Genomic DNA, 20,939 nt, shown 5'->3' on the forward strand with positions numbered 1-20,939 from the left:
TAAGATACCAGTGTGATCTCAATTATCCCAAGATCGTTTTCAAGGAAAAAACCCAGTAATTTTGTTAAAAAAAAACAGCAGGAACCACCATAACCAGATAATAAATGTTAATAATAAATAAATGTACTAGCATTACATACCCTGTCTTGGTGGACTGAGGACACAACACCATTATTTTTAAAAAATTTTTATTGTTTTATTTATTTTTGAGAGAGAGAGAGCATGAGTGTGGAAGGGACAGAGAGAGAGAGAGAGGGAGCCACAGAATCCAAAGCAGGCTCCAGGCTTTGAGCCAACATCTGATGCCCAACCGACTGAGCCACCCAGGCACCTGGGACATACAACACCATTACGACATTCTTACCAAAAAATCATGGAACCTCCATGGAATCTCCATTTAATCCCGAGGAATTAAGACAAACCTAAACTGAAATACACTCTACAAAATAAATAAATGATCAAAACTCATCAAAAGTGTCAAAGATGTATCAAGCAAGGATTAAGAACCATCACACATAAGAACACTAAAAAAAACACACTAAGCTGTAGAACAGAAAAAGGCCTTTAGAAAAAACATGTGAAATTTAAATGGGCATGTTTCAGTTAATAGTACCGAACCAATGTTCTTTTCATGGTTTTGATAAAATTTTTTAATGTTTATTTTTGAGATAAAGACAACATTGAGCGGGGGAGGAGTACACGGTGGTGGGGGGTGGGGGACAACACAGAATCTGAAGCAACTTCCAGCCTGAGCTGTCAGCAAAGAACCTGACATGGGGCTCGAACTCACAAACTGCAAGATCATGACCTGAGCTGAAGTCGGATGCTTAACCGACTGAGCCACCCACGCAGGCACCCCCCCCGCTATGGTTCTGGTAATTTTATTATGGTTGCAGAAGCTTGTTAGTATTAGAATAAACCAAAAGGTATTAAGTGCATTCTATATTTTTTGGGCAACATTTCTACAGTCTAAAATTATTTTAAAACAAGAAGAAGGCTATGTGGACACAAAATCAGGTCTAGTTTTACTAAGACTACTAAAAAAAGGAAATAAGATTATCAAATTTGTTTTATTAACATTTATTTTCAGATTGCAACAGCACACATGAGCAGGGGAGAGGCAGAGAGAGTCCCAAGAAGGCTCTGCACTGTCACCAACCGAGCTACCCAGGTGCTCTGAGTATCAAACTTATTTTAAAACAAGTGCTTCTGTACATGAATCATTTATTTTAACAACCATACATCAGTTTTAAAAAACAAGCTAGGTGCGCACCTGTGTGGCTCAGTTGATTAAATATCCAACTCGATTTCAGCTCAGGTCATGATTTCAGAGTCTTGTGAGTTCAAGCCCAGTGTAGAGCTCTGTGCTGACAGCATGGAGCCTGCTTGAAATCCTCTCTCTCTCCCTCCCTCCTCCCCAGTGTTCTCTCTCAAAATAAATAAACTTAAAAAAAAAAAAAAAAAAAAAGCTAAATTTTACCAATTATTTAGGCTAACCCACAAAACAATCCCACATATCCTTAGTGTCCAGAAGGTTTAACCAAAACGTAAATATTTTATCGCTGGTCCTTCTGTTCTTTACATAAATTACTACTACTAAGGCATCTTTAAAAAATTAAATGACAATTCTAAAAAAATATGAACAACAATAAACATCCCTCTGAATCCTCTTAAACACAGGAAACAGCCTAAAAACAGAAACAAATATATTGCCTTCTCTCTGTTAAAGGAGAGACAATACCATATAATGAGATTTAGTAGTTTTCTTCTTAATCTGTCATAAGGAATGAAACAATGTCTAAAACCATTATTGCTGCCTCTATTTGGAACACATATTATCTGTTTGGAGGCTTTTCTCAGCCTCAGGGAACAGTAAAATAGGATCAAATAGATCCTTCAACTCTCTTCTGTTACCAATTAAATCAATTAAGTATCTTCTCCCTGTTTTCAGAGGTCTGAGGTTCACCTGTAGATGAAGCAAAGTGTAAATGATGAAAATAGTAGGAAAACAAAAATGGAAATTTCTCACAGACAATATAATATTAATTTAATTTAATGTCACTCTGAAATGACAGTACTTCAATCCCTTCAGAACACCGGAACAACGCCTTTTCTGATCAAGTACTGCTGCACATAAAGTGTCTGGAATCTCCTATTGCTAGGTACAAAGCTTATTTCATTAAGTACTCTAACTTCTTCCCCAAGTACATTCCATGGCTTACCCAAAATTTAAAAAAGCAGCTCAATGAGGAGGAGTTTTACAACTGTAAATAAATAGCACAATGCAGCGCCTAGGTGGCTGAGTTAAGTGTCCGACTCTTGGTTTTGGCTCAGGCCATGATCTCACGGTTCTGTGAGTTAGGGCCCCAAGTCAGGCTCTACACTGGCATTGTGGAACTTGCTTGGGATTCTCTCTCTGGCCCTCTGCCACTCGCATGGTCTCTGTCTCTCTCAAGTAAGCTTAAAAAAAAAACTTTTAAATTAAAAACTAAAGAAATAGCGCAATGACATCGTGCTTATCAAGGCAGAAAAGCCAAATGTTGACAACTATTAGAGAAGCTCAGCTTCTGAAACTTAACAGAAAATTATCTGAGATGACAGAAAATTATATATTCTCAGTGTCTTATTCTTTGTACCAAACGAATTCATGTCTGTCACGTGCAAAAGAGACATTCACATAATATAAACTTCTTAAAATAAGGCACTCCCTATACACATTCATATAAAACTTTATTATCTGTCAAAACCTATTAATATAAAATTATCTGTTTCCTATCATTCAGAAAGTGTATGTGAAGAACCTGGGATATTTCTTCCAGCAGCTTTCTAAGCTCCTCTTTGGGAATGAAGAAACGATAAGACACACAAATATAAAATTAAAAAGTTTTTGAAAAATCAGTAACATTTCAGCACAATTATGTTCTTGTTACTATGTCATCAAGCTTTTCAAGGGATTCATAAAATCATTTTAACAAATTTTTATCTATAGCTCCTCATTCTATTCTTCTCAATTTGAACAAAAATTCACCTCCAAAGTTTAAATTAACCTACAAAGTACTGAAGAGTGCTATTTTATTTTTTTAAGTGCGGTTTTTTAAAAAAGACTGGCCATGTATATTTTCTTTAAAATCTACACTAGCATAAAAATGGCAAACTAGTCATGGAAAAGCATATTATGATGCAAAATTTTCAAATCCATGTTTATGCATTTATCTCTTATAATCTATTTTCTCAAGGTAAAGAAAAATGTCTTCTGACAGTCTTATTTACAATAAACAATTTGGGTGCGTGGGTGGCTCAGTAACTTGAGTGTCGGACTTCAGTTCAGGTTATGATCTCACAGTTCATGAGTTTAAGCCCCACATTGGGCTCTGTGCTGACAGCTCAGAGCCTGGAGCCTGCTTTAGATTCTGTGTCTCCCTTCCTCTCTGCCCCTCCCCTGCTCACGCTGTGTCTGTCTCTCTCAAAAATAAACATTAAAATAAAAAAACAAGCAATGCTAAACACTCAACATAAACTTATTGAAAGAAGAGAGCATGTCAACTTTAGCTAGTTAAAAGGTAAGATTAAAATAAACCTCATCCTGGGGCACATGGGTGGCTCAGTGGGTTAAACATCCAACTTCAGCTGAGGTCATGATCTCACAGTTTCTTAGTTTAAGCCCTGTGTCCAGGCTCTGTGCTGATTGCTCAGAGCCTGGAGGCTGCTTCAGATTCTGTGTCTCCCTCTCTCTCTGCCCCTCCCCTGCTCACACTCTCTCTCTCTCTCAAAAATAAACATCATCCTGCCTTAGAAGTTGCACATCATCTTGCAAGCTACTTGCATCTAGGAATATCTTCCAAAAAGTGGATAATGACAGGGTAAAAGAAACCCATTACCAAACCTGAATTTCATAAAGAGGATTCACTAAAACTAAAAATTTCAAATTTAAAATATGAGAACTTATTACTGACTACAACTTCCTATTGGTGTCATATTCCCCTGGGAGCAAAAGCCTTTTCAAAATTTACTTAAGGTTCTACCTTAGCATCCTATCTGGTCAGTGATAGATTGTCAGCAACTTTTCCACCAAATACATGATTCTACCTACTAAGAAAAACTGCATTCCTAGACAAATTATAAAATATGTTGAATAAAAAAGCTGCACATTCTGGGGGTGCATGGGTGGCTCAGTTGGTGAAGCATCCAACTTTGGCCCAGGTCATGATCTTGCAGTTCCTGAGTTCGAGCCCCACAACGGGGGGAGAATGAAGCAGAGTCTGCTTCATACCTGTCTCCCTCTCTCTCTGCACCTCCCCCACTCATTCTATCTCAAAAATAAGTATTTAAAAAAAAAAAGTTGCACATTCTGATTCCTCTTTCACAGTGGCTAATTTTTACATATTACAGAAAACAAAATCTCAACACACTATTATTATAAAAGCAAAACCACAGACAAAACTGAGTTCACCCCAGTTCCAACCACTGTGCAATACTTAAAAGTATCCAATTCCACTTTATAAATTTATTTATGCATTATTACTTTAAGTAAACTCTACCCCAATGTGGGCCTCAAACTCAGAACCCTCAAATCAAGTCATATGCTCTCCTGACTGAGCCAGTCAGGTGCCCCTCCAATTCCACTTTAAATATTTCTTTACATTCTTAAGCTCTAACAATGCAAGTTTGGTACATTTCTCCATCAGAGCCATTTTAATTGAAGGTAAGGTTCTTTCCCTGTGCCATAAATTTATCACAAATATCTGTCCATCTAACCACCAACAGTGACCATCAGAAAGGCAGACACTAAAATATAGTTATCTATCCTCTTTACACCTTCTTGTACAGATGAATCCAGAGTATGGTTCCTACTCTTCACTCAATTCAATACTTCAGATAACAAACAGCAAAATGAGAGACAGCTAAATCAATTCAAAAGTGGGAATTTAAAAAAATTTTTAATGTTTATCTTTGAGAGAGAGAATGAGAGAGAGAGAGAGCACCGAGTGCGAATGGGGGAGGGACAGAGAGAGGGGAAGATACAGAATCCAAAGCAGGCTCCAGGCTCTCAGCTGCCCGCACAGAGCCCGACGCGGGGCTCAAACGCAGGAACCCCCAAGAGCACCTGAGCTGAAGTCGGACGCCTAACCAACTGAGCCACCCAGGCACCCCTCAAAAGCGGGAATTCTTAACCCAGGGCTCACACAGATAGGCTAGAACGATTATTACCTGCATGTTTAGTAATTTCAGGAGGAACAAGCTGTAAGAACAATGATCACTCTTTTGTTTATTCTGACAATGAGAGAGAAAGCACAAGTGGGGAAGGGCAGAGATAGAGGAGAGAGAATCCCAAGCAGACTCTCTGCACTGCCAGCGTGGAGCCTGACATGGGGCTTGAGCTCATGAACTGAACCATGAGATCATGACCTGAGCCAAAGTCCAAAGCTTAACTGATCGAGCCACCCAGGTACCCCAGAACATCGATCACTCTTAAAAGGGTTTTATGGCCTCAGATATTGAACAAGAACTATAAAGGATATATAAGGAATTTAAATTTTATTACATTTATAGCATCATTATTTATAATGGGCAAAAAGATGGAAACAACCCAAACATCCACCCACAGATGAACCAATAAAAATGTGGTATAGAGTACAAAAGAATATTATTCAGTCATTAAAAAAAATGAAATTCAGATATCGAAGGCTGTAACATGGACAAACCTTGGAAACATGTGCTAAGTGATGTTAACCAGACACACATAAAAATGATTGTACCTACAGGAGTTACTCAGAATAAGCAATTCACAGAGACAGATAGCATAACAGTAGTTAAGTAGTTAACAGAGATTGGGGAGACAGTATAATGGGAGAGCTCATGTTTAATGGGTAGGGTTTCAATTTGGGATGAAAAAACTTTAGAGATTGATAGTGATAATGGTTGTACAATATTATGAATGTATTTACAAACACTGAACTACACACTTAAAATGGTTATGTATACTTTATGTATATTTTATCACAAAACAACCATTTATTTAAGATTCATTGATTACAGGTGACCCTTGAACAACGCAGGTTTGGCCACACAGATCCCCTTATACGTGGGTTTTTAAGGCAAATACAGTACAGTACTGTAAATGTACTCTCCTTATGATTTTAACACTTTTCTCTAGCTTTAAGAATACAGTATAAAACACATACAACATACAAAATACATATTCATCAACTGTTATCAATGAGGCAACACACAGTAGGCTATTAGTAGTTAAATTCTGGGGGATCAAAAGTTTTGCACAGGTATGTGATTGCCAGGGGGTCAGCTTCCCTAACCCCTCACACACACTGTTCACGGGTCAACTGTACTGCTAGTGAGAATGTAAAATGATACAACTATTTTGGAATATAGTTTGGCAGTTAAACATGCACCTACCATATTATCCAGCCATTCTACTCCAGCTAATCAAGTAAGTGACAGAAAGACTGGGGAGGAGGAAGGGTAAAAAAGAAGGCAATCACAAAGATGAAGACCTTGATTACAGTGGTGGTTTCATGGGTATATGCTTAAGTCAAACTTCTTATCAAATTGTATAAGTGAACAGCTTCTAGGTTTTGATAACCATCTCTTTCCTTTTGTTCCCCCTTCCCTAAGGTTAGTAGCTGCTTCCTGTGTTTACTAACATCTGAGTTACCTCAATGGCCCTCTCCTGGCCTTACCAACCCCCTCAATTCTCCGCACTAAAATCCCTTGTTTGGGAAAATAATAAACGAAACATGGTAAAATCCTTTGTGGTAAATATAGGGGACACACAAAAGTAGGTATTAAGGAGCCTAGTTAGGAAGCTACTGCAGAAATTTCAAGGTTATTTGGTGAAACGAATACATTTTTGTGGAAAGAGACTGGCGAAACACATGCCGGATGTTTATTCATACCTAGCACCTAGAAGGGCCCAGGGGCTTTATACACATTACCTTTTCTATCATATCCCAAAATGGTTACAAAGCAGTCAAGATTCAGAGAAGTAAAATATTTTGCATAAAGATCATACTAATAATTGTACCATGGGGGCACCTGGGTGGTTCAGTCGGTTAAGTGTCCGGTTCTGGGTTTTGGCTCAGGCCACAATCTCACAGTTTGTGAGTCCAAGCCCTGGTTCAGGCTCTGCGTGGGGAGCACGGAGCCTGCTTGGGATCCTTTCTCTCCTCCCCTCCTCTGCTCTCTCTCTCTCAAAATAAATAAACTTAAAACAAACAAATAAATGTACCATATGCCTCATTCCATAGGAAGGGCATGGAGTAAAAATCTTTTGGGTAACTGGATTTGTCAACTTACTCAAATTAAAACACAGAAGTATACAACTCAGGAACTTAATTGCCCAACTACCTTTAATTAAGCACCCAAACTTTCAAAATGTCCAATTATGACTTTATCACTTGGAACTACTCATAAATTGACCACAACTTTTCAACTATAGTAAGTTCTTATCTCATGAAATGAAAGGACATGTAAGCCATATGCCTTAACAGATTAAATCATGATCCTCTGGTTCAAAACAAAACAAAACAAAAGAAAACAAAACATAAAGCTATCTTATACAGATAAATTTTTTTTCCCAGGGAGGATCAAATTAGAATTTCTAATTCTAATTAGAATTTTCTAATCCAAATGCAAACATTATTTTTAAAAAAGGAGGAGGGTTAGCTGGAAAAATTCATGTTGATGTGCAGCCCAGATAATCAACATCACTAACAGTCCTAGAGTACCTTTAATTACTTCAGTGTCTAGCAACCAGTCTCTTCAACAAATGGGTGTTGGGAGAACTGGACAGCTACACGCAAAAGAATGAAATTATGCCCCTTTCTTATTACAGCGCGCGCACGCGCGCACACACACACACACACACACACACACACACACACACACACACACCTTAACAGAAAGTTACACCTAAATATGAGACATGAATCTAAAACTCCTAGAAGAAAACATAGGCAGTAATCTCTTAGACCTAGCACAGATGTCTCCTCAGGCAAAAGAAACAAAACCACAATTAAACTATTGGGACTACACCAAAATAAAAGAACTTTGCATAGCAAAGGAAACCATCAACAAAACAAGGCAACCTATTGAATGGGAGAAGATATTTGCCAATGATCTATCCAATAAGGGGTTAACATCAAAAATACATAAAAGCCTGCAACTCAATATCAAAAAATCCCCCATATAATCTGATTAAAAATGGGCAGAGGACTTGAATAGTTATTTTTCCAAAGAAGACATACAGATGGCAAACAAACACATGAAAAGATACTCAACATCACTAATCATTAGGAAAATGCAAACCAAAACCACAATGAGAGATCATCTTACATCTGTCAGAATGGTAGAATCAAAAACACAAGAAATAATAATCCACAGCAAGGATATGGAAAAAAAAGAACCCTCTTGCATGGTTGGTAGGAATGTAAACTGGTGCAGCCTCTGTGGAAAAAAGTATGTGCAGGTTCCTCAAAAACTTACATATAAGAATACCGTATGATCCAGTAATTCTACTACCGCGGATTTACTCAAATGGAAACACAAATTCACAAGATCTATGCACCCCTGTGTTTACTGCAGCAATTAATTCCAATAGGCAAGATACGGAAGCAACCTAAGTGCTCATCGACAGATGAATGGACAAAGATGTGGGGTTAAATACACACACACACAAAGGATTATTACTCAGCCACAAAAAAGAATGAGTTCTTGAAGGTATAATGCTAAGTGAACTAAGTCAGAAAAGAACAAAATACCACATGATTTAATTTATATGCAGAACCTAAGGAACAAAATAAACCAACAAAACAAAGCAGAAACATACCCATATATAAAGAGAAAACTAGTGCTACCTAGAGGACAGATGGTTACACAGAAGCAAAAGGGGTAAAGGGGTGAAGGGGTGGGGCATCTGGGTGGCTCAGTTGGTTAAACGTCTGACTTCAGCTCAGGTCCTGATCTTGTGGTTCGTCAGGCTCTATGTTGACAGCTAGAGCCTGGAGTTGCTTCAGATTCTGTGTCTCCCTCTCTCTCTGCCCCTCCTCTGCTCATGCTCTCTCTCAAAAATGAAGAATAAAACACTAAAGGGGGGGGGGGCTGAAGGGGGCTGGGATGTACAGGTTTCCAGTATGGAAGGAATAAATCATAGGGATGAAAGGTACAGCATAGAAAATACAGTCAATGATATTATAACAGCATTGTATGGTGACAAATGGAAGCTACACTTATGGTGAGCATGGCATTACATTGTACACCTGAAACTGTGTGTCAATTTTACCTCAATAAAAAAATTTTAATTGAAACAAAAATTCTCAGGGCGCCTGGGTGGCGCAGTCGGTTAAGTGTCCGACTTCAGCCAGGTCATGATCTTGCGGTCCGTGAGTTCCAGCCCCGCGTCAGGCTCTGGGCTGATGGCTCAGAGCCTGGAGCCTGTTTCCGATTCTGTGTCTCCCTCTCTCTCTGCCCCTCCCCCGTTCATGCTCTGTCTCTCTCTCCCAAAAATAAATAAATGTTGAAAAAAAAAATTAAAAAAAAAAAAAAAAAAAAAGAAACAAAAATTCTCTGGGGCGCCTGGGTGGCTCAGTCAGTTAGGCATCCAGCTGTTGATTTTGGTTCAGGTCATGATCTCATGGTTGTTGAGACTGAGCCCCGTGTCAGTCTCTGTGGGTTCTGCACTGACAGCACGGAGCCTGCTTGGGGAATTCTCTCTCTCTACCCCTCCATAGCTCAGGCACTCTCTCTCTCTCTCTCTCAAAACAAACAAACATAAAGAAAAAAAACTAGTTTGGAAAAATGTAAAAGTTATTTTGGCTTGCTGTCTGTACAAATGTTTTCTTCCTTTAAAATATTGCCATTTACATGAAGGAGCGGTTTAAAGGGCTCAACCTGATCATCATCCCCTTCTTTTATAGTGAGAGTAGCACTCATTATATATACCTTATTTAACTTTTCTATATCTTCCCAACTACTGCATGTTGGTATAGGGATACATTTACATAGACTTAATACCAACTAATGCTTTGTACTAAGCAGAAACACAATATATGCACTAGGTAAATAAATATATATGCTAAGGAAGATGGACAAGGAATAGCTACCAAGTGGAGACAACAGCTTTAAAAAACATGACAGTTGTAGATAAAAAGAATATACATTATTTTGGGGGTTACACAAACTTATTCCCAATATTTAAGTTACTTAAAGATGAAATAAAAGTAACATTCAGAAAACTTAGTGTACTTTGGGGGATAAGAAAGCTTAAGATTGGAGAACCCTACCAGGATTGACAACGTTTAAATTAATTATAAAATTCAGAGAGTACTGAATTTCCCCCCCAATGTTTTACTTTAAAAACACGATCACACTAAATGCATCATGCAAAGTTGTTGTTGCTATTTAAATCTGGAATTCACATTCTCTGGGAGGCACATTACATGCTCTTCCAACAAGCCTGTGAAAGATCCTAGAAGTTATACCATTTTTTCCTCCATGTAATGACCTCACTGACAATGGCAACCATCATGTGAGTGGTTTTTATAAAGTTTAGATCCCACTTAATTGTTATCATTAGTCTTTAAGAGAAATACCAGGGGAAAGGGGATTCTGATAAATCTTTATTATTTTATTTTAGAGAGCACACATGCAAGGGGGGGCAGAGGGAGAGGTTTTTTATTTTATTTATTCAATTAGAGAGTGAGCACGAGTGGGGAGGGGTAGAGAGAGGGGGAGAGAATCCCAAGCAGGCTCGGCACTGTCAGTGCAGACCCCAACATGGGGCTCCAACTCATGAACTGTCAGATCACAATCTGAGCCAAAATCAAGAGTCAGACGCTTAACTGACTGAGCCATCCAGGAACCTTGGGAGAGAGAATCTTAAGCAGGCTCCATGCTCAATGCAGAGCCCAACTCCGGGGTCCATCCCATGATTCTGGGATCATGTCTTGAGCCAAAATTGTCAAATGCTCAACTGACTAAGGCAACCATGTGCCCCTGATAAATCGTTTTATAGATAACAGCTGACCTTTGAACAACACAGGCTTGAAGTGGATGGGTCCATTCATATGTGCATTTAATAATATTAAATAATATTCTTAATAATAATATTCTTTTGTCTAGAAACGTTACAGGCAGAATAATCACCATGTCTCTCTCCGGTTTTTTCAAACATGACAGGTTTTCAAAAGTAAACAGTTTTACACACCCTGGAGTATGTGCACATTTGACACACATAAACGAGAAGCACTGGGACTTTATGATAAAAACCAAAACTTACTACTACTCTCATTCATGCAGAAGGCTAAAAATGTCAAATCCTCAGGGAACCCTTTAGCCTCCAATTTTTTCATGGAGAAATTTTTTCATGGAGAACCATGATCAGCTAGTATCATTATAAATTGTTTCATTTTAAAGTCAGAAAAATGTCGAAGAATCATCTAGTGCAATCCTTATGTGGTAAGAGGCAGAGGACTATGTGTTTAGAAACAAAACAGGGACTTAACAGCAGCAAGGGAACGAGAAGTGCTCCGAAGATCCCTAAAGGGCAGTGACGAGATATGAAGGATCTATTTGGTCCAAACAAACTGGACTTACTAACTTCTGAGAAGGTCACACAACGTGATCTAAAATAGTTTCAACCCCAAATAAAATATTTAAAGAAATAGGAACCTTTTTTTGAAGGCAGTATTTCCCCCTGTACTCTCATTCTTACTCTATGGCTTATGGTACATTAAGGATACTGCCATTAAAAACTGTCTTATTCACCTATAAACATGCCAGAAAGATGTCAGTTTTCTAGAGAAAGACCAGCTGAGTAAATCCAGGTCATTATTCCACCATAAAAAAGACACGAAAAAGCAAGTGAAAAAAAACATATTAAAGATCAACAGTCCAAGACAGGAGACTGGTTTTAATAGAAAAAACTGCCACCAGTAGTAGCATACTCCCCATTATAAAGTTCAGGCTTGTACTTATATATTTTTCAGAGGTTAACAAGGGATATAAAGTAGGTGACAGAGGCAGTATATGAAAACTGGAAGTAACTACATCAATATACTCCAAGAGATTAAGCTTGCCCCAAGTTTCTTAAACAGGACTGTTACTGAGACAGTACAAAGGCAAAAGTTAAATATGAATAGCAAGCATCATCACATCCTAATTTTCTTTTCTTTCCTTAAGTTAGAAGTCCATATCTTCTAGCGCTCGCCCAGAATTTCCAAAGGTAAAGCCTTGTGACTTTTAAAATTTCGTTTTTCCTTTGCTTTGTTAAATTGACGTATTATTTCAGGTACTACAGTACTTATCATTTGTCAGTTACCATTTGGCAAACTTAAACCCATGTGTAAGAACACACATTCAAATTTCACTCACTTCAAACATGGTCCCAATTAACTAGAAGTTGATATATACTTTTTATCATGGTACTTATTGTAAACAGTTCAACCACTTTGGCCTCCTCTTTCCCCCAAAAGGTAAACTAATTCCTCCCCCTGCTTTGCTACATGACGAAAGCCATAATCTCCATTAAAGCATAATAAACTACTAAAGATTTAACAATCCCCCATCTGATATTCAACTGTAATACAAATGCCAAAAATAATAAAATTCTGGATTTACAATTCTTCAAAGCATTTTCCTACCTTCACACTGGTTCCTCGGAAGAATCTTCCATCTTGTTTTTATCACATTTTCCAAAATTTGTAGTCCATAATACTGAAAATTGGAGAATAGAATCATGTGAACATATTGCTATAAGACTGGCAATTTTCAGGATTCACAAATGGACAGACATTCACACATTTACATCTAAAGTTTCAAAAACATTATGCTACCAAGTTTAATTACATATATTAAACAAGGATCTATTCACCCATATACTGAGTTTTCATGCATTTTCCTCATTTTATTGTTTACTACTCTATTTAATGTCCTGCTGTTTATACATGCTCACACCAGGAGGAAGAACCAAATAAAAAGCCCTTTAGCAGCCAAATGGGCTTATCTGTAGAAGGAAAAGCAGCAGCCAGATATGAATTCACAGCATAAATGACTGCTCATAGGCTCACGTACTTTAACACGACCAGGCTCCTAAGAATTTAGCAGCTTGGATGCTCTCAAGCTCCCTACCATCCTCTAGGAGTTGTAAGCTCTTGGCCAAGTATTAAAGTATTGTCACAGATACTTTCTATAGAAAGTGTTTACAAACATCACTGGTGTGTTATTTAAGGAGCAGCAAGACAGCCCAAGGGTTTAATTTTCAATTTTAATCCCACCCTTACAGTTGCTATTTCTACTAATTTAAAGATAAACTTTTGTGCACAGTCAAAAATAATACACAAACGCATGTTGCAATCTGTATTTATCTTTCAGGTATTTCTTCCTAAATATAAAAGTCATTACTAAAAATATAAGTACGTTAATAAATACAGATACCACTTTCAAGCCATTTTGTCCCTCCTGCTCATTACTCACTCTAAATAGTCAACAACGTTCACAACAATTTATAATGCTATACAAGTTACTACACAAAATTATTACCATGACCAATTAGTGTGGATAGACAGGAGGAAGAAAAGGGACAAAACTGTTGTGGTATGTCTCAAGTGGTTGAATTAGGGAAGAATCAGTTATAATACCTGAAAGATAAACTCATTCATATATAGACATATAACCTCAGATTGCAAGTTTTGGCTGAGAATAAGAGTTCATCTTTAAAATGGTTAGTCATCACACAATAAAATAGGAGCATTAGTATTTCAACCAAAGGGATCATGTGAATGCTAATTTTATCCAAAGCACAATATAGACTGTCCCAAACTACATTGTGCTCAAATAGTAAACGTTTTTGCTGTTTTCTTTCATTTTAACATTTCATACTTTTCAAGAAAATTTTGCCATTTCAACTAAAATCCTACATTTGCAGAACATTCCTTAAAAAGACTTCCAAAATAAAAAAGCCAAAGCAAAATTCTGAAATTACAAATTTGATACCATTAAAGGGTTTCATAATCAGCAGTAAATAGGGAAACTTTCTATCCTGTTCATTTATAATTCCTTTATAGGTCTAGACCTCAGAAAAATAGGCAAAAAAAGGTGATATTCTGATTGAAATTTTAAATTAACTTTTAAGAACATACTACCCTAAAAACTTTAATTTTCTAGATACGAAATCAGACTGTCAACGTTTTGCTAAGTCAAAACAATGCACTTCTTACTACATGGAATATTGTTAATTCTCAAGCAATTAAAAAGATCTTTAAAAAACTAAAAATCCACTATAAATATACCAGGAAGAAGCAAAATCTCTTAACTTCGCCCTATTTAGCCCATATTTTCCAGCTTACACTTTTTAATTGAAGGCTATTACCCTGCTTCCTTTATGTTTGATACTTTGTTACCTAAGTTACCTATTTACTAACCTCTAAGTCCTTTCCCCAACTGTAAAAAGATAGCATAAGCTTGCGGAGGATACAATTCATATTTTCCTCATTCTGCCCTCCTGGCTGAAGCAGTTAAGCCCAATAAAAGCTTTCACAAGTCAAAGGGATACAAAGATCATCATAATATCCCCAAACCGAATCTCTCCTAGAACTTAAGACTCTACATATGAAGAGAACCCACATTTTTTTGAAATAAGAGTATTTTGATTAAAAACCTTAAGTGTTAGCCAAATCTGGGGGCCAATAGTAAAAGACTACTTTGGAGATACTGATAAATAATCCAAACATCATTCAAAAGAATTATTTACGTATCTGCGTCACATCTCAGGACCTGAGAAATCCACTGCTGAGTTATGAAGATGAGGGACAGATAACAGCAAAGACTAAATGAAAAAATAAATGCATGAAATGATCCCTATGGTAGAAATTTCTACTGAGCCCTTAGAAATACTTATTTTATGCATTGAATTCCCCTTTCCCCTCCCACCGCCCATGAAACAAAAACAATTGATGAACAGAATTCAGTTAAAGGGAATCAAAAGGGTAGACCTTGTGGAGGCCTGCCGTCAAAGCCTAGCTGTGTCAGTTGCACAGGAAGACACCCCTTTTCTTCCTATTACAAGCAATCAACATAATGGAACATTATGATTAATATCAGGTAGTGTTAACATCTTTAAAGAAAAAAAAATGATTGCATAAAAGCCAAATGTCATAGTGCATAAATTTAGCACCAAATCATTTGTAATTTATGTAAATTGAAGAATTCTTTACCTGTTGCTTTCTTTCTGTTCCTCTAATCATCTCATTTTTCACAAGACAAATTTGAGTTTTTAAAAATACTGTTGATAAATCAACTTAAACATTAGTAATGTCTGTCAGTATAAAAAGCAAAATTTACCAGGCAAGCAAACAGGCAAACACTATTATGTTACTTAAGGTTAGCACTTTGAGGAAGTTCTGGACTGTATTTTGCTCTAAAATTTACAAGATGTCAAAACTAATCAATATTTTAAAACTGTTAATTAATACAGTCTGATTTCAGAAACAGATGTGAAAATGGCTATTTTCTGTTTTAACACAATGTATACCAAGTGGAAATCTTGTGTGTATTAAACAGAATGCCATGCATGGTATTTTATTACTTCAAGGCAGTTTAAAGAGAAGTGTGAATCATCAAGCCTAAAACAGTCAAAACACATTTTGATCAACCCTTCTGTTCAAACTAGGAAAAAAGGACCCAAATTATAACATTTTTCAATTGCAAATAAAAACTGAGTGCTGTCCCATTAAGAGCATTGCTACCATGGAGCAGGGTTTTATTGCTGCCCACACAACTTCGTGTTGGAGGTGCCTAACCTGTATTATATTGATTACTTGCCCAAAATTCCTCTGATGTTATGTTTCATATCTGAATAACATCCAGAATTTATGCTACTTAGATCTGTATACATATTCTAAAAACAAAAACAAAAAACAACCAAAAAAAAGCCACCTTGCATTCTAGTCCCAATTACAAAACTTCATTCATAATTCTTAGGACTATTTGCAAGAATTAATTCTATGTTTAAGACTAAATTTTGAAATAAGTTAACAATATTAAATGTTTGAGATAACAAACACTAATACTAAAAATGAGATACCTTCCTCAAAGTTTATGACTGGAAGAAAAGAAGAAATAATGGATTTTAAAACCACCACTTGCTTACTTTCGTGTTCATATTCTGTGAAAATTCCAAAATTGTGTCGACTCTTGTCCATGCATCAGGATGCTCCTTTAAATGTGTCAGTACTTCTTGAGCCATTCTTTGCTAAAATATTACATGAAAATAATTTTAAGCTCACTTGTTCTTTTTAATCATTCATTAAAATGGTACCGAGCAAAGCACAAATCCCAAAGGGACAGTGATTCTATTAACTTTCTGAAACACAAGAAATTAATGAGTCCATATACAAATAAATATGTCCATTATCACTCTTAAAATCCGATTTTTTTTAAATTAATTCATTTATTTTGAGAGGGGATGGGGGAAGGGAGAGGAGAATCCCAAGCAGGCTCAGCGCTGTCAGCACAGAGCCTGATGTGGGGCTTGAACTCACAAAGCAAACCATGAGATCATGACCTGAGCAGAACTGAACCACCTAGTCGTCCCAAATTTCAGTTTAAAATGGGAATATTCACCCCTTTGAAACAATAGGTTTTTTTTTTTTGCCATCTACTTTATTTGGTATCCTCAAAACGGATCTTAAGTTCAACCAATGCTAACAAAGACTAATGTAAATGAGTTCTCAGCATTTACAATCAACCAAAAGCAACATATAAAAATTCAGATACTTAGATAAATTATGTAATGGTACACTCTGACTTACAAGTTACCAAGATACCTCTAACAAACTTTACTATAAAAATAGATCTCATAGGAAGACTGAAAAAAACTAGGTCTAAGTAAGGCCACAAACCTCAAATACCTGTAGATATATATAAAACATGAAGATCCTTAAATCCTTTTTAAAAAGTCTAAGTTTATGGTAAATACATCTGTTTTACACTCTCTCAAATTCCTCTAAATGTCATATTAAATCCGATCTTATTTCAAAAACTTCGTTTCATTATCTTTAAAATACAACCCAGAAATAGTAAAAACCTAGTATACAGCCATGATCTAGAATAAATACTGACATTTTGTTTTACTTGTATCTGTTTTTCTTTTAAATGTAGAAGATCTAAAACTTTTGGCAATCACCTTTATACCTTTCTCCAATGCCATTTCCTTCCTTTGTTCCTTCTGTAGACGTAATCACTTTCATGAATTTGGTGTCTTTTTCTGTCCATGTCTTCACAGCATGTGTATAAATTTCATAAACAATACAGTTGTGTGGTCACTAAATTTTACATAAATAACATACTATAAAAATCCTACAATTTGCTCTTTTCATTTGACACTTTCCTTCAGCTTTATTGCAAGGTATGACTGACGATGGAGTTTGAGATCTCGCCATATTGATACTACGTATCTTCATTTTAATCATTATAGTTTTTCAGGAGATGAACACATTTTACCAAAGGCTGTTAATTCTGATTTTTTTTTCAAGAAGAGCTTAATCTTTTGACCTTTAAAGGCACTTTTGTAGCTCAACTGGATCCTCCCTAATTACCTTTTACCTGTTTCTAACACATGAAATCAAAAAGTTTGATGGCTTTAGAATGCCAATTACCTTTCTGTCAGATTGATTCAATTTGGTTAAGAGTTTATAAGCAAGCATCAAAAAGGGGAAAAGAAGCCTTCCAATTGGAACCTTCTCTGACCGACACCTCATAATCTTCTTTAACTTAGCTTTTATTCAAACTTACAGAAGAAAAAAAATCATGCTCCTTATTTTGGCTTTAATGTTAAGCATTATTTTCCTTAGGTAGCAAATACAGTGATTTTCCCTACCACCCAATCAGCAATAGACACTGCTTACTGTTTAGAAGAACTGAGAAATATACACCCAACTATGTTAAGTAGTGGTTTTGCACCTTGACACCACCACCAGAACCACCATGTAACTTGGAAGAAAAACCAGTTGCCTGGGTTCCAACCTAAAAATATACATAGGGTTAAAGCCAGAGTATAAATTCTTATTATGTAAGTATTTTGGATCTGACTTCATTAAGGGACTAATAGTTTTATGGAGTTATAATTATGCTATATGATGACAAAAAGCTAAAAGAATAGTGAACTGAGTTATCTAGGGCCAAAGCACACTTTAGAAATGTTTTGATTCTCTCCCTGAGAGCATCTAACTAGATCTATTCATTTCTAACTAGTTATAGTCTTGCACATAAAATAGTAACAAATATCAAGAGAATAAGAATACCAAAGATCCATGCCTAATAATATTTTGTTAAGATACTGTCAGAACTTTTGAAGTGATGACCATTGTGCACGTAGTGAATACTCCCTACACTATTAACCATTCATTAAAACTCTGCATAAATCATGTCCCTTCCTTTTAGTGGTCATTTTACTCTCTGAAGTTATTCCTAGTATTTCCATCTTAGGGTCTTAATTTTGCCCCAACCACACTATCCTTCTATAGTATTTTTTTATTAAGTTAAAACTCCAAAAGGAGCTAAAAAAGAAAAAGGCAACTAAAGGAAGAGAAAATTTGTTATCTCCCTGTGTTACTTACTGAATGGTGAAAGTATTTTAGTTGCTAAGCAATAGATTGAGTTCAAGTCACCTCACACAATACTGGAGAAAACACCCAACTCTTCTATATATCTTTTCCCCCCTGGCTGCCTAACTTGGCTAAAAATAGAAAAATACTTTTATGTAGTCCTTTAGTTGCCATTTTTTAGTACATTATTTTGAAACTGGAAAAAATTAAGAAACCTTACTGTATTTTAAAACAATGAGTTTAGGGGTGCCTGGGTGGCTCAGTCGGTTGAGTGTCCTACTTCAGCTCAGGTCATGATCTCACAGTCTGTGAGTTCGAGCCCTGCGTTGGGCTCTGTGCTGACAGCTCAGAGCCTGGAGCCTACTTCAGATTCTGTGTCTCCCTCTCTCTCTCTGCCCCTCCCCTGCTCATGCTGTCTCAAAAATAAAAACGTTAAAAAAAATTTAAAAAACAAAACAAAACAAAAACACAATGAGTTTACATCACATATGGTAAATCTTCATTATACTTCCCAAAGTACCTTTTAAATAGAATGCCTTGTAAGTATCAGGTACTATAACAGGTGGTTTTACAAACCCCACTATCTTTGTCTTCAGTAAGTTGGTAACCTTGTGGCTGAGACTCTAGAGTAGTGACTAGAAACCTTACTGGACTAAAATCAAGATTCTATCACTAAAAACATGTTTTCCACAAGAGCTTTATGCTTCTTTTTATTCAAAATAAGACCCTCAAAAGGTGGCACATGTAAAATACACTGAACTAGAATTTAAAAAACATGACTTTTAGAAAAAAGTTCTCAGCTGACTTTAAGCTCTCAGCCTCCATTTCCTTATCTACAATACAATAGTTTGCAATTATCTTTACGCAACCTATTCATCTTATGATATAACTAAACATAAAATTCTTATTTTGGGGAGTTTATTTTGCCTTGATAAATAGAAAATTTAAGGGTGCCTGGGTGGCTCAGTTGGTGTCCAGTTGGCTCAGAAGTGTCCAACTCTCAATTTCAGCTCAGGTTGAGATCTCATGGTTTATTTGAGCCCCAAGTCGGGCTCTGTGCTGATAGCCGGGTTGGGATTCTCAGTCTCCCTCTCTATCCCTGTCCTACTCTCTCTCTCAAATAAAAAAAAAAAAAAAAAAAAAAAAGAAAGAACAAAATTAGAAAATATGAAAACTTTTCTAAGCCTACATTTTACTCAAAAGTCAAATTTAAAACAAATCATTAACTCTCAATACTGTGAAACATTACTAAAAGTGGCATCACCTCTGATACGTATTTATCTTTATTTTTTTAGTAATCTCTACACCCAGCATGGGGCTTGAACTCAACGGAACCAGCCAGGTATCCCAGTACCAATATGTTCATGATAAAAAAAAAAAAATCACTGCTACTTCTTAGTTTTAAGCCTACAAAAACACCGGTCTCTTTGTTTATCCATCATAATTTTAGATGTTGTGAGCCATGTTAAAAAACAACAAAGATTTAAACAGCAGTAGCAGCTGAGCAACGTGACAAAATTAAATGCCCATCTTCCTAAAGGCGACAAGACTTGTGCTTCGAATACATTCAAAGTTGAGCCCAACCTTACTTCCATACTTTTTTCCAAAAGCAGCTGCTTTCCATACGTGCATGTTAGAATGAAATGAAGCTTAAAGCTCCACAGTGAATGCACAGCACAAAGAAACAACTACATGGTAAGGATGGAATAACTTTTTCAGGAAGACTTTTGGAGACAAGAATGCTGACCAAAAGCCCCTAGGAGTTATAAAACTGGACCAACAAGCTTATCACAAAGTCTGCAGAATAGTTTTTACTGCTCATACAACTTTCATGGCCCCCTTTTTAATTTTCTCTTTATTATATACAGCGAAACCACAAATGTTAGATTTCAAAAAGAAATGGAAATACTTATGCATAGGCTGGTACTTATACATCCTGTTTTTTATACTGTCCATGAAAGAAAGAATTTCTACCTTTCAGGTTTCTAAAGTTATGATAGTACTCAGGGTTTAACTACACAAATATAAACTAATCTCTTGAACATAAGTAACTTCAAAAGTACTAGACATTATCTACTAGAAACATAACGTTTTGGCAACAAAATTGTACTAATATTTGTTACATCACCTTAAAAGACTTAAATCCAACAACAGAAAACTTTACTGATTTAAAATTCTTTGTGATTAATTCCAGTGAAGATTCAAGATTGCCTAATTTCTTGTAATGTAAAACAATTAAAACATTTATGAACATTCCTCTCTCGTTTTTCTTTCAACTGGGTGTTTTTAACAAAAAAATCCCCAAACCTTCAACTGTTCAAAACA

General features: G+C 36.3%; 1 protein-coding gene across 2 annotated transcripts in view; it reads right to left on the bottom strand.

Annotated features, from left to right (window-relative positions):
* XPO1 (exportin 1) overlaps positions 1–20,939 on the bottom strand; it is a 44,572-nt gene that overhangs the window by 19,074 nt on the left and 4,559 nt on the right. Inside the window, exons 1-3 of one of the 2 annotated variants that reach the window (XM_053200644.1) lie at positions 16,160–16,263; positions 15,003–15,066; positions 12,654–12,726 (exon numbers count right to left, since the gene is read on the bottom strand). Coding sequence is in view for 1 of the 2 variants with exons in the window: in XM_027072385.2 (XP_026928186.1) it covers positions 12,654–12,726; positions 16,160–16,261 (175 nt within the window). In the remaining variant the exon portion in view is untranslated. Of the gene's footprint in view, positions 1–12,653; positions 12,727–15,002; positions 15,067–16,159; positions 16,264–20,939 lie in introns of those variants that run through there. The other variant, XM_027072385.2, reaches the window with a different exon arrangement.

The sequence above is a fragment of the Acinonyx jubatus genome, chromosome A3 (genome assembly GCF_027475565.1).
Source record: "Acinonyx jubatus isolate Ajub_Pintada_27869175 chromosome A3, VMU_Ajub_asm_v1.0, whole genome shotgun sequence".
Taxonomy (NCBI): domain Eukaryota; kingdom Metazoa; phylum Chordata; class Mammalia; order Carnivora; family Felidae; genus Acinonyx; species Acinonyx jubatus.